The sequence below is a fragment of the Solanum verrucosum genome, unplaced genomic scaffold (assembly GCF_900185275.1).
Source record: "Solanum verrucosum unplaced genomic scaffold, falcon-dt-bn FXZP01000251.1, whole genome shotgun sequence".
NCBI classification, from domain to species: domain Eukaryota; kingdom Viridiplantae; phylum Streptophyta; class Magnoliopsida; order Solanales; family Solanaceae; genus Solanum; species Solanum verrucosum.
This window is the reverse complement of record NW_026020453.1, coordinates 378,565-393,072: the sequence shown is the minus strand read 5'-3', so window position 1 is coordinate 393,072 and position 14,508 is coordinate 378,565. Positions and strand designations below refer to the sequence as shown.

The 14,508-nt window shown below is 33.9% G+C and overlaps 1 protein-coding gene across 1 annotated transcript; it reads left to right on the top strand.

Moving 5' to 3' along the window:
* Positions 1 to 6,578: 6,578 nt before the first annotated feature.
* On the top strand, positions 6,579 to 9,484 carry LOC125808613 (terpene synthase 9-like). The gene is made up of 7 exons (XM_049488289.1): positions 6,579 to 6,665; positions 6,771 to 7,035; positions 7,161 to 7,539; positions 7,648 to 7,866; positions 7,994 to 8,132; positions 8,267 to 8,518; positions 9,096 to 9,484. Exons 1-7 carry the CDS (start codon positions 6,579 to 6,581, stop codon positions 9,387 to 9,389), a joined length of 1,635 nt encoding a protein of 544 aa, XP_049344246.1. The 3' UTR covers positions 9,390 to 9,484.
* Positions 9,485 to 14,508: the final 5,024 nt, after the last annotated feature.

Below are 14,508 nucleotides of genomic sequence, written 5' to 3'. Positions count from 1 at the left end.
ATATATAGGTAACCAAGATCAACATCCAGCACTTCGTTGATCCAGTTGAGCTTCAGAGTTGTTGGTGAGCCTCCTTGCTTCCGGAGGATCCCTTTTAATTGCTTTATCATTTTAGTTTTATTAGGATGTCGTGGGTCTTGTCCCGATGTGCATCTCAGTTCGTAATAGATAGTTAGACATTATTAATTCATTAGTCTTGTCCATTTCAGTTGCTTTGTTATAAGACTTGAGTTGCCTCATTGGCCAGTTGAATGTTTCCTTTACAACATTCTATGTTTATTTCATGAGCTTATCTTGGAGTTCTTTTATATGTTGAGTAAAGTCATCCGCTGAGTAGTAAGCTAGGCCAATGGTTCACTTGGAGCCAGCAATGGTTCTCAAGTGCCAGTCCCGCCCAGGGTGTAGGCTCGGGGCGTGACAACTAGTTTCATAATTTGTATTAACTCTCCTAAACTAAGTAATATATGATTGAATTAATGTAACTAGAGTTATGACTTTTACTTGACTTATATTAATAGTAGACTCTCCATCTGAGTTAGGTGTGTATACATTTATGGAGTGAATCATCGGTCATTGTATATGTATATTGTAGGAATAGTTCTCCAGTCACATCAATTGGTTGTTCAAGATTCATGAATGTATATGTATGTGATGAGTTTGAATGTAACTATTCAATGTTTATATGACTATATGACTGCTTGTTTGATTTGATCTATTGTAACTATTATTTTTAATCTCAGATTAAACATGTCTCCTTTTAATCCCCTTAGAACTATTTCGGATCATAACAAACTTGAGGGTCCTAACTATGTTGACTGAAGGAGAAATCTTGACTTCATGTTAAATGCTAAAGAGTAGAAGTTTGTACTCTATGAGGAATTGATGGAATGTCCATTGAAACAAGATGAACCGCCCAGTGATGAGGATAAGGTAGCTTATCATAAATAGCTCAAAACTGATGAGATGGCACAATGTTACATTATGACTCCAATGTTAAATGTGCTGCAACATCATCCATCATCAAGCTATGTTATCTGCTTTTGAAATTTTGGAAAATCTCAAACAAATGTTTGTTGACTGGGGTCGATCAGATAAGTAGACTGCCATGAGATCTCTCATGAAAACTAAGATGGTTGAATACACTATTGTTAGAGACCATGTTCTAAAGATGATAGGTATTTTGAATGAACTAAAGGTCTTGAGGATGACATTGACAACGACTCCCAAGTTGAGATGATATTGCAGTCTCTCCTTGATAGTTTTCAATAGTTTTGCCTAAATTATAATGTGAATAAGACGAATCTATGTTTGGCACAATTGTTGAATGAGCTGCAGGCGGCAGAGACAATTGTCAAAAATTCGGCATCATTTATGACATTGTATGTTGAGAAAGGTTCTACTTCTAAACCACAAGATGGACAGAAGAAGAAAAAAACTCACAAAGCTAAGGCAATTGCACCTCCAACTGGGGGCGTGAAAAAAATCTAAGGGCAAGTGTTTTCATTGCAAGATGCCAAACCATTAGAAGGCACATTGTCCAGTTTTCTCAACCAAGAAACAAACAATCCTGGTAACTCATTTTCACTCGTCGTTGAAACATTTTTAGTGATTGTTTCTACCAATTCATGGTGTGTAGCCTCATGAGTTGCTGGTCATATCTGGACTACTTTGCATGGGTTTTAAAAAACGCGCAAGCTGATTAGAGGTGAAGTTATTGTGTTTTCAAGCGGATGGTTCAACAGCTCCAGTTTTAGCAATAGGAAATATCATTGTTTTGTTTGATAGTGGTAGAGTTTTAATTTTAAAAGACGTTCTATATGAACCTACTGTTAGAGAAATTTAATTTCAGTTTCTAAAGTTTTGAGAGATGGTTATGATGTTAATTTTTCTAGATAACGGTTGTGTTATTAGCTATAATAAACATTTTGTTTCTGATAGTACATTGATTTTTGGTCTTTTTATTATTAATTTCTCTCTAGATTTACAACAAACTATAGAACTAAATAATGTTAACCTTTCAAGTAAAAGAAAGTGTTCTTCTGATTTTAATGAGACTTATTTATGACACTTGCATGTATGTCATATAAATCTAGATAAGATTTCAAGGTTGGTTCGAGATGGACCTTAAGGTTTATTAAAAGTGGAGGCACTGCCAACATGCGAATCTTGTTTAGAAGGAAAAATGACTAAGAGACCTTTCCCCTCAAAAAGAAATAGATCCAATGATAAATTAGAGTTAATTCATTATGATTTGTGTGGCCCGATGAGCATTCAAAAGAGAGCTGGGTATGAGTACTTTGTGACTTTCATTGATGACTACTCAAAATATGGATATAATTATTTGTTGCACCATAAGTCTGAATACTTTGAGAAGTTCAAAGAGTTGAAGGAAACAAAGAAACGACATAGAAAATATATCAAGTCACTACGATGTGATCGTGGTGGCGAATACCTCTCTAATGAGTTCATTAGTTACTTATCAGAGCAATGAATTACATCTCAAATGTCTGCGCCTAGAACGCCACAACAAAATGGTGTAGTAGAAAGAAGAAACAAAACTCTTTTAGAAATGGTTAGATCAATGATGAGTTATTGTGATTTGCCTTATTCATTTTGGGGATATGCATTAGAAACTACAAATTACATTTTGAACTTAGTTCCTTCTAAATATGTTCCTTTGACACCTATTGAACTGTGGACTGGGCACAAACCTAGTTTGAAACATGTTCGAGTTTAGGGATGTCCAACACATGTGCTGAAAAGGAAGACAGAAAAATAAGAACCTAAAACAGAAGCATGTTTTATTATTGGATATCCTAAAGGAACGAAAGGTGGTATGTTTTATAATCCTAAAGAAAAGAAGGTCATTGTGACTACAAATGCCAAGTTTCTGGAAATGGATTTTTTAACAAACCATATTCCTAGTAGTAAACTAGTTTATTAGGTATTAAGCAAAGAGATAACAAATCAGTCTACTGAAACTAATGGAAACCAAATTCAAACCCCATATGTTAGAGTTAACATACCATTGCATTATAGTAGCGGGAGAAATGTTAATAAACATATAATTCAACAAGTACAAGTTCCTGAAAATTCATTGCATCAAGGTAGTGTGAGTAATAATGAGCAGATTACATTAAAGGAAAAAGTTGTTGATATCTCCGCACCGTAAGGTGATGAAGATAACATGGACACTCAAGATCCTACAAATGATGTGGTTCCACCACAAGATCATAATAATGCAACTCTCTCTGAACCTGCCCCTGCAAATGTAGTGTTTCATAGTGGGAGAGTGATAAGAAAATAACTTCGGTATGCACTCTTGTGAAAGTCTTTGGACAGAATCCCTGAAGAGTTGAATACCGAGCCTGTGAATTAAGACTAAACACTACAAGATAAAGATGTAGAAAAATGGATCATTGCTATGAAATCAGAAATGGAGTCATGTACTCTAATAAAGTCCGAGATCTTGTAGAACCATCAATAGATAGAGTCAAACCCATTGGATGGAAGTAGATCTATAAGAAAAAGAGAGGAGTAGATGGAAAAGTGCAAACTTATAAAGCTAGACTTGTTGCAAAAGGATTTACTAAGAAAGAAAATCAATTGGTTTTTCATTATTTAATAAGAAAGATGGCAAATCCTACCATTGTATTTCCTTTTTTCATTTTGATTGGATCAAATATGAGGAAACCTTTTCACCAGTAATCATGCTTAAGTCCATTAGAATTCTCTTATCCATTGCTGCTCATTATGATTATGAAATTTGGAAAATGGATGTCAAGACATCTTTCCTTAATGAAAGTCTTGATGAAATCATATTTATGTGACAACCAGATAGTTTCATAGAAAAAGACAAAGAACACATGTTGTGCAAGCTTAAAAGATCCATTTATGGATTAAAGCAAGCTTCTAGGGCATGGAATACTTGTTTTGACAATGCAATCAAGACTTTTGGTTTTGAGCAATATCTTAATGAGTCTTGTGGGTACAAAAAGTGGAATGGGGATTAAGTGATGTTTTTGGTAGTATATGTAGATGATATCTTGCTCATAAGAAAAGAATGTTGGCTTGATGAATTCAGTTAAGGAATGGTTGTCCACTAATTTTGATATGAAGGATTTGAGAGAAGCTACTCACATGGGATCAAGGTTCTACGTGATCGCAAGAAAAAGATGTTAGGTTTATCTCAAGCTCTTTATATTGTTACAATTCTTACCAGGTTTAGCATCCATGATTCTAAGAAAAGATTTCTTCCTTTCAGACATGAAATTTCTCTATCTAAGGATCAATATCCTAAGACAAAAGAGGAAACAGAAAGCATGAAGACAGTTCCTTATGTGTCATTTGTAGGAAGCCTCATGTATGCAATGTTGTGCACTAGACCTGATATCTATTTTGTCGTAGGCATGGATTTCAGATATCAATCTAATCCTGGAAGAGAACACTGGACAACAGTTAAGCATATAATCAAGTACCTGAAAAGGACTAGAGATTACATGCTAGTCTATCATTCAGATGAGTTGGTGCCCATAGGGTACAGAAACTCAGATTTCCAGTTTGATATGGACTCTAGAAAGTCGACCTCAGGAAATGTGTTTATTTTGGGAGGTGGAGCCATTGTTTGGAGAAGCATCATGCAAATATGTGTTGCTGATTGTACCATGAAAGTTGAATATATAGCAGCCTCTGAGGCAACTAAGGAGGCAGTATGACTCAAAAACTTTCTGAAAGACTTAGCGATTGTTCTTGAGATAGAAGCGCCACTCACAATGTTTTGTGATAATAGTGGTGCGGTTGCAAATTCAAAGGAACCACGAAGTCATAAAAAGGCAAAGCACATTGAGCCAAAGTAACTTTTGATTCGAGACATAGTATAGAGAGGAGATGCGATGGTTGCGAGGATTGCATCAGAAAATAACATGGCAGTTCCTTTCACAAAAGCTTTACCACAAAAGTCTTTTAATAGGCATGTTGAAGGAATGGGTGTTAAAGTTGTAGGCGCATGGTTATGAGTCTAAGTGGGAGATTGTTATGATATACTATTAACCATGTGTTTTAATATAGTATAATTTATTGAACAATTGTTTATTTAATTATTCAATTCAATAAAGTGTTACATTAAATAGATCAATTTGTCGCATATGTGTCCTCAGCTTATATAGTAGATGATTTGGTGTACAAAGTATAAGCTTATACACAGAAGATCAAATCATTTGTTCATATAAGTTAAAAGTTATAGTTCACAATCGTAGATGAAAATTTGAACAAACCATCAGAAAGATTGTAGCACGGGATTAAATGTAATTGATCTTGACTATGAGAATGGTATTCTCGTGCTAGTGCATTTTTTATGTATTGAACAGGACCGAGTAGAGATAGATGTTTTAGACTGATTAATAAAAACATATTCTCTAAATTGTTAAATGTACTTATATTCTAAATCTTGATATAATAATTATGATCTGTATATATTAACTATCATTTTGATTTATTAAAAGGTGAGATTTTGAGATGGATCAATATGTTTGGTAGATTGGATGATAATAATATATATTGGTGAAATAATTAGTTAGTTGGTGGAATCAATGTCTCAATATAGAGATTGATGATGCACCTATTTATGAGAAGCTTATAAGTTTTTATGTGTAAACCCGACCGGTAGATTTATGAATCTGTCACATGAAATAAGTTAAGTATTGCTCTAAAGGAAATTAATCTTTGAATTAAATTCGTCAGTAATTTAATTTATTGATTAGTATTTGTAATCTTAACGTGGGGAATTACATAAGTGTGTAATGGAAAATTTTGAAATATAAATAGAGGAGTGCAATTAGGAATTTCTAGTGGAATGATTTGTAATTTATTATGGTAAGAATAATTCAAATTAATTATTTGAAATTATTTCCATAATAGGAAGTCTCATTAATCAATTATGTGATCCCTACGGTGTCCATATTTAACTAGAACTCAGAATTCTATTTTCTAGTAGAAGAAGGAAAAGTAGTGTGCAATTTTTTTCAAGAGAGAAAAGAAACGTGGGTTTCTCTTCTTGAAAAAAAAAAAAGGAATTGAGAGAGTTCCCTTTTTGGACTGGGAAGAAATCTCTATAAGTAGGGATTCTTCTAATCTAGAAAGACATTCAGTTTTCTATACGATAATTGTCCACCCAGGTATTGAGCGAGTTCAATTGTTAGTTTGGGATCGCTGTAGAAGACCGTAGAGCTAGAGTTTGATTTGCTTCAAGATATCTGCACACACTTCAAGAGGTAATCCTTGAGTTAATTTTAAGAATACTTTGTAAGTGATATATATTTGTGGTTGTTGTCTATATTCATGTATGATATATGATTCTGAAATGCTTTCGTTGTGCATGCTATTTTCTAACAACTAATTCTAATTAATAAGCCTTGACTTATAATGTAGACTTAAGCAACCTATAACAAAATAATTGAATCCTAAAAATTCAAACCAATGGACTAAGTTACATTATAAATAGGTCATCCTATTAGCACAACTTAAACCCACAAATTAATCTTGAAAAAAAAGCAATAGAAAAAAAAACTTTTGAAAGAGCAATGGCTGCTTCTTCTCCTAATAAGTCTCGCCCCTTGGCAAATTTTCACCCAACTGTTTGGGGATATCATTTCCTTTCTTATACTCCTGTCAGTCACACATATATCTTTAATTCTTTTTTTCTATGTTAATTGTTTTAAGACGTAACATAATATTTGATTAATTAACGTATGATGAGTATTTTTCGGATGCAGGAAATTACTAACCAAGAAAAAGTTGAAGTTGATGAGTACAAAGAAACAATCAGGAAAATGTTAGTGGAAGCTCCAGAGGGTAGTCAACAAAAACTTGTGTTGATAGACGCAATTCAACGATTGGGAGTGGCATATCATTTCGATAATGAAATTGAAACATCCATTCAAAACATTTTTGATTCGTCTCAACAGAACGATGACAACCTTCACGTTGTTTCTCTTTGTTTTCGACTTGTGAGGCAACAAGGCTATTACATGTCTTCTGGTAATTGCACTACATCCTTCATTGTTTCTCTTCGTTTTCAACTTGTGGGCGTTGATTGAGTCCTGCAAGTACTTTTAATAAGGTTAAATTTCTTATAACTAATAACGAACATGATGTTTAACCAGATGTGTTCAAGCAATTCACCGAACAAGATGGAAAATTCAAGGAAACACTTGCTAATGATGTCCAAGGATTATTAAGTTTGTATGAAGCATCACATATGAGAGTGCAAGATGAGGAGGTTCTTGAAGAAGCTCTTACCTTTACCACTACTCATCTTGAGTCTATAGTCTCCAACTTGAGCAATAATAACTCTCTTAAGGTTGAAGTAACTGAAGCCTTAAGTCAGCCTATTCGCATGACTTTACCAAGGATGGGAGCAAGAAAATACATATCCATTTATGAAAATAATGATGCACACAACCATTTGCTTTTGAAATTTGCTAAATTGGATTTTAACATGCTGCAAAAGTTCCACCAAAGAGAGCTTAGTGAGCTTTCAAGGTAGTACATTATTTGGTCTATATATCTTCTTTAATTAGGTGAATAATGGTAATTTGGAATAAAAATGAAACGCATGCAACAATATCGTTGTTCTTGTGATGTATGTAGGTGGTGGAAAGATTTGGATTTTTCAACCAAATATCCATATGCAAGAGACAGATTGGTTGAGTGTTACTTTTGGATATTAGGAGTGTATTTTGAGCCAAAGTATAGTCGTGCTAGAAAAATGCTGACAAAAGTATTCAAGCTGATCTCAATTATTGATGACACGTTTGATGCCTATGCAACCTATGACGAACTTGTGACTTTCACTGATGCAATCGAGAGGTAAAACATAAAAAAATATCACAAGTATATGAGAAAGTAAATATGATTTCCTAATGTTATTATGAAATATATATATATATTAAAAGGTGTAAGAGTTAATTAGCTTGTGGTTTTGATGATATATTAGATGGCATGCTAGTGCAATCAATTCAATACCGCCATATATGAGATCTATTTATCAAGCCCTTCTAGACATTTACAGTGAAATGGAACAAGTGTTGTCCAAAGAATGTAAATTGGACCGTCTATACTATGCAAAATATGAGGTAATATTATTGTTTACCTAACCCACATAAATATTTCAATTAAGGAAACGTTATCATTCCAAAAGATTAAATAAAAAAAGAAGATACTAGCTAGTACTAATTGTCTAGCTTAAATTACTCGTTATTATTTTTAGGTGAAAAAGTTGGTGAGAGCATATTTTAAGGAAGCCCAATGGTTGAACGATGCTAACTATATTCCAAAATATGAGGAGCACATGGATAATTCACTTGTAAGTTGTGGCTATATGATGGGAGCAACAAATTGCTTGGTCGGTGTGGAGGAATTTATATCCAAAGACACTTTTGAATGGTTAATGAATGAGCCTTTGATAGTTAGAGCTGCTTCATTGATTTGCAGAGCAATGGACGATATTGTTGGACATGAAGTAAGTACAACTATAAGTATATACATAAATTATTAGTGAGATTTGAAACAATAATTAAGACTCCAACTTTCATTAAACGTAAATAAACGAAACCTAATAGTGCTTTGACTTATAAAAAACAATAGTACTTCTTATGTTGCACTTTGTGTGAGGGCCAAACTAATTACTCTCCTTTGTGAATTCTATTAGAGAATCTTCAAGTTTTTTTTAGATAAAATTTATATATTTAAAAATTATATTTTTTAAAAATATCGTAAGTCACGACAATATAGTTCAAAATATTACAAAAGTTTCTATATTTTATAACAATAATTAAAAGAGAAAGAAAGGAAAGAAATAGTCCTAGTTGCTTGAAGAATATATTATGTTGAATAGTTTGGATTTGCTTCAAATATATCTGCATATGATACAAAAGAAACGCATATATATATATATATATATATATTGTATGTGTTGGATTTAATTACTTCAAATTCTTAAAAGTTAGTTAAGAAGCCTACAATATAATACCATAAATAATGTTTAAAATGTATTAATTATATATACGGAAGATATTAGAATTATTAATTTCATGTAGGTTGAACAAGAAAGAGGACATGTACCTTCAATTATTGAATGTTACATGAAAGAATATGGAGCTTCAAAGCAAGAGGCTTACATTAAATTCCAGAAAGAGGTCACCAATGCATGGAAGGACATAAACAAAGAATTTTTCCATCCAACTGAAGTACCAATGTTTGTCCTTGAACGAGTTCTAAATTTCGCACGTGTGATGGACACATTATATAAAGAGGAAGATGGATACACAAACGCCAAAGGCAAACTTAAAAACATGATTGACTTGATATTGACTGAATCTGTCAAAATATAAATATAATGATGAAATTGCACCTTCATCATTCAAATATTCAGAGCAAAATAAGGCATATACAATAAATTGAAGACGTTTAACATGCCATTCATAATATATGAGCTGTTAATTCCTGGGAATGTTTGTAATAAACGTTGTTTTTAATTTACTAAGCAAAAGTGTGGTTGGTTTGTCTTTTTTTTTGTCATGTTCATTTTCAAAAAATATACAACACTTAAGTTGTATTAAATCTTGTTTTATTTCATTTCCAGCTTGTTTGGATGATTGTTAATTATCATCACTTTATAATGTATTGTATTTGTATTGTATTATTGTTGTAATAAAGTTTGACTAAATTGTATCTTTGTTACAGTTATATAACTTTTTTATTATTTAGTTGGATTCATGTATTGTACTGTAATAATAATTATTAAGTTTACTAAAACCCCCATCGTTATTGTAAATATTAGATTCATTAATAGGAATTAGGATACAATCAAACCAAACGACAATTACAAAGAAAAGTCAACAAATAAGAAACTAGATGCATCCATGCTCCAGGTGTTTTTTGTTTTTTTTTTACCGTGGTTTCCGGGCGTCGCTTTGCGAACCCGACTAGCTATACCCACCGGGTCCCGCTGTTTCAAGGCGGGTCCACCACGGTTAGTTCCACGGGGCCCTGGAGACACGGCCGGTTTGTAATGCCTCCAGTGGCCCTGCTGGGGCTCGAACCGGCGACCTGAAGGACTTTGTCCCAGGCCTTTACCAGCTGAGCTACCCCTCAGGGTTATGCTCCAGGTGTTCAATGTTAAAGAATAAAAAAGTCTTATAAATGGCTGATTAAACAAGTGACCTCATTATATATAAAATTTGACCATATAACTAAAACTCTTTTTTTTTAAAAATGTGTACACTACATTTTGCTTTTGAAATTTGCAAAATTGAATTTTAACATGCTGCAAAAGTTGCACCAAAGAGAGCTTACAGGATAGTAAATTATTTGATCTATATAATTTTCTTTAATAAGATGAATAATGGTAATTTGAATTTAATAAAAATTCATCGATATTATAATAAAAATAGCTTTTAGCGGCAATAAATATACATATTAATAAAGAGAGCGTCAAAATCTTTACTAATATTAGTTAATTATCATTAGATTCAATATCGTTATAGACTTTTGGGACATTTACAAAGTGTCTCAATTACTTCTTATTCACTGTCAGAGACAAGATTTCCATCAAGGGGGTTCAAAAAGATAAGTAAGCACATTATAGTATTCAAGAGGGTTGGGACGGGTTAGATATAAATGGGGCGGGGTCAAATCAAATTGTGTCACACCCTAAATTCGGATGTGATGGCACGTGTCCATTTCCCACCGTACATGTCAGCCTAACCCAACCACAACGATAGAGAAGTAGGAATACGAGAATAAAAGATAATAAATAAGCGGAAGACTTTAATTAAGACTTAACACTACCCAGAATTTCGTTGTCACATGTACAAACCTCTAAATACAGAATTCGAATAAAAATATACAAGTCTCAGAGTATAGTTCTCGAATAGAACAAAACTGAGAGTAAAGATAACTCAAGGGCACGTCTGGAATGAACCGCTACCTCTCGAGTATGTCCAGAAGCTCAATCTGCTAAAGAAAATACTAAGCCGAATCTGAGAGAGAGCTGTCAACCTACACAATTGTGTAGAAGCAAGGGTGAGTACCGAAAACCACAGGTACTCGCAAGTAACTCTAAACTAAGCAAAACTAGCAGCTACAAACAACTCCTTTCAATCCCAACCGAACCACCGAAACTTCAATCTAGCAGCAAACCAACTAACCTATACTAAACAGATCATATTCAATAGTCAGAACCAACAGTATATCCTCATCAACCTCAGATCAACAAATAAGAGTAAGTAGATCAAATTCCACATAAGAAGGGTAAATCGATACAATCCACACGTCACAGACAAAGATAAGACAAATGCGATGCAAAATGCAATAATGATGTCATGTAGTCGTGATGCATATCTGTCCTACGATACACATCTGTTGACGTAATCAGTCCGCGCTGAATACTCAAATCAAAACCCATGGGGGCCACACATGGACCATGTATCACCGCCGGAACCAGATCCCATCGGCATCCAAATCGCTAGCCAGAGCTAGTCTCAACTGTGTCTCATATCCATCCATCCTCATATCAGTGTCTCAGAACTCATGCAACAGATAGTTCACACATGGGATGAATAATGAATATGCACATGTCATCAATCACAATCACATCATAGTATTACACATCATTTGTCTCAATCACAACCATATCACGACCACATCATAGTATTACACATCACCTGTCTCAATCACAACCAATTCACGGCCACATCATAGTATTACACATCACCTGTCTCAATCACAACCATATCACGACCACATCATAGTATTACACATCATCTGTCTCAACATCAATGTCTGTATCAATCATAGCCTACTCATGCTCTTCTATCCCCTCAATATCAGTTATCACATGACTTATTCAACAAATTCAAGTCACATATAACACATTTAGCTCGTTTTATTCCCCATCTTTCATTTACAACAATTTCAATCAACAAATAAAACTCATCCTCAATCCCCATTACTCCCCAACACAATTAGGAAAGTAGTCATGCGTAGTCTAAGAGTTTTACAAAGTTTGGAAGCCACTTGCCTTAAAATGAACTCCAAAAGTTACTTGACTTGAGCCTTTCCTTTCCGAGTATAATCCAGATCACGATAATCTATTCAAACAATTATTCACAATCACAATTCGAGTCCAATGACACCAAAATCAAGAAATTTAAGGAAAAAGGGCAAAACGGTCCAAAAGTCTCATACCGGAAAACGATACCCAAATCTGGAATTTTTTCATGTAAAATGATCCTTAAAGTATTTGGAAGCTAATGGTGAAAACCAATTTGAAAACGGATTTGAAATCAATTCACAAACTCAATTTGAAGGAAAATCCACGTTCTTGAAGAAGCCTAAAATATTCGGATCCGAAACCCCGACTCGAAAATGAAATATCTCTTCAAAAACATCTTACCCATGCTTAGATAAGTTCAAATATGAAATTTCATCAAAAACGGAGTTAAGATCGACCTTGAAATTCTCAATTTATCAAACTTTAACTTTACCGGGAAAGTCCAAATTGTACGCGGTTAATATGATGAAAATAATCGATGAATCAATAATTTTATGTTAAAATCAGTTTACCTATAACATAAGGATCGTAAATATACCCTTTTCATCAAAAAAGGGAGTCCAAATCGATAAAACACCAATTTTTCCCAAGAGGTTTACGGATAGGGAAAAAAACTAGATAAAGAAATTATGAGAAAATGTTGAATTGAAGATTGAATACTAACCCTCATATTAATTCAAGAAGAAACCCGTAAGAATCACTCCATTCCGATCTCTAGAACTCCCGATATGCTCAAAATACCAAATGAACACAGTCTGAGATTTTTATAACAGTATATGACTGTTATGCACCAGAAAAACAGCAGTTAATCTTTCACTAAAAAGGCCGTAATTTCCTCATACGATAGTGAAATGGCCCGATTCTTTTTTGTAAATGTCTTAAATAATGATACGGACCTGCTCATTCAATCGGAGCTCAATTTCATGCTCGTTTGCCTAGTCAAATGTCATTTCTACTCGGTAAATAATTATTTCTTATTTGCGATAAAAGTCCAATCTCGGGTTAGCGAAAATGCACCAAAATTTACAGATAAGTCCTATAATTCATGCACAAAATTTCAGAACCTTCGGAAAATTTTTTCGACCTTTAAAACTAATAATGAACCCTTTAGTTGCCACAATTTGCTGAAATAGTGTCAAAGCATCCAAGAAGCTTAAAAGCTCACCCAAAACTCATTTGGCACTTCCCGAACACAAACCAAATATGCTACTAGCTTGAAAATGACATTTTGAACTCAATGAAATTGTCGGAATTTGAATTCGAGGTCTCCTTGACCCGGTATCCGATAAGGCGTCAAGAAACTAACTTTAAGCTCAAAAACTCAAAACGCACTCCGAGCCTCTAGAAATTCAACCAAGACTCATTCTAGACTTAGAATCACCCCCTGAATCCAACGGTGCCCTCGGAATTCCATTTCGAGCACCGAAACCTCGTTTGTTGACCAATGTCAACTCTTGATCAAAATTTCACAATTTTTGCAACTTAGGACCTCAAATCTTCGTTTTAACTCCAAATTCGACTCCGTAAATTCTCATAGACCCGTTTCGACATTCTAAAACCTCTAGAATCAACGGAAATCCGATTCGAGTCTCGAAACTCCAAATGACTTGAAATAGCACTTTTAACCAAACTTTAACTCTTAAAAACTCAACTTTCCAAAAACTCAATTTTTCATCAATTTTCCTTCAAACCAACTTCGAAAATACAACAATTAGGACTCGGGGAAACTATCGGGAGGGGTAAAACGGTCATTTTATGAAAATTTCCAAAAATGACCTTTAGGGTCATTACAAATTGTTTGCAACAAATTTAAAGTGACAGAAAATAAATTACAGTCACAATAAAATAAGAAGAAACATAACTTTATTGATAAAAATAGTGTGGGTACAATTCTGTTCCTCCCTTGACTCTACTCTCTTAAGATTTATCCATGATTCGAGGGCCGTTAGTGACATATTTCTCGAACTAGGATGATTTAGATTTGATGTCTATATGAATATTCTATGACTTTGGTGGAATATTCGAGACGTATTTTAAGAGAATTTGGTACCATTTATATACGCATAAACTAGGGTTTAGGGTTGAGCAGCCTCTAAGAATTCAAATTGAAACTAAACACACCTTCTAGAGTCTCATAATTGAACACGTTTTGTAGAGTCCACACAATTTCAATGTCGATAAATGCCCCCTGGTTCAAGGCTTGTCGGAGTGTAGACTTGATGAAACTCAAAGACGACGCTTGAAGTACTCATTCTTACACCTTTGCATCTTCAGATTTGATTTAAGAGAGAAGAGATGAAGGGCAGATTTGGTCCCACTGGGTGTACCAATTTGTCTGCAACAAATTTTAAAGTGACAGAAAGGAAATTATAATCATAATAAAATAAGAAGAAACA

Coding starts and splice junctions, on each gene's coding strand:
- LOC125808613 (XM_049488289.1), top strand. CDS start 6,579: ATGGCTGCTTCTTCTCCTAATAAGTCTCGCCCCTTGGCAAATTTTCAC. Junction 7,540..7,647: donor GAGCTTAGTGAGCTTTCAAG/GTAGTACATTAT, acceptor TGATGTATGTAG/GTGGTGGAAAGATTTGGATT. Junction 8,519..9,095: donor ACGATATTGTTGGACATGAA/GTAAGTACAACT, acceptor AATTTCATGTAG/GTTGAACAAGAAAGAGGACA.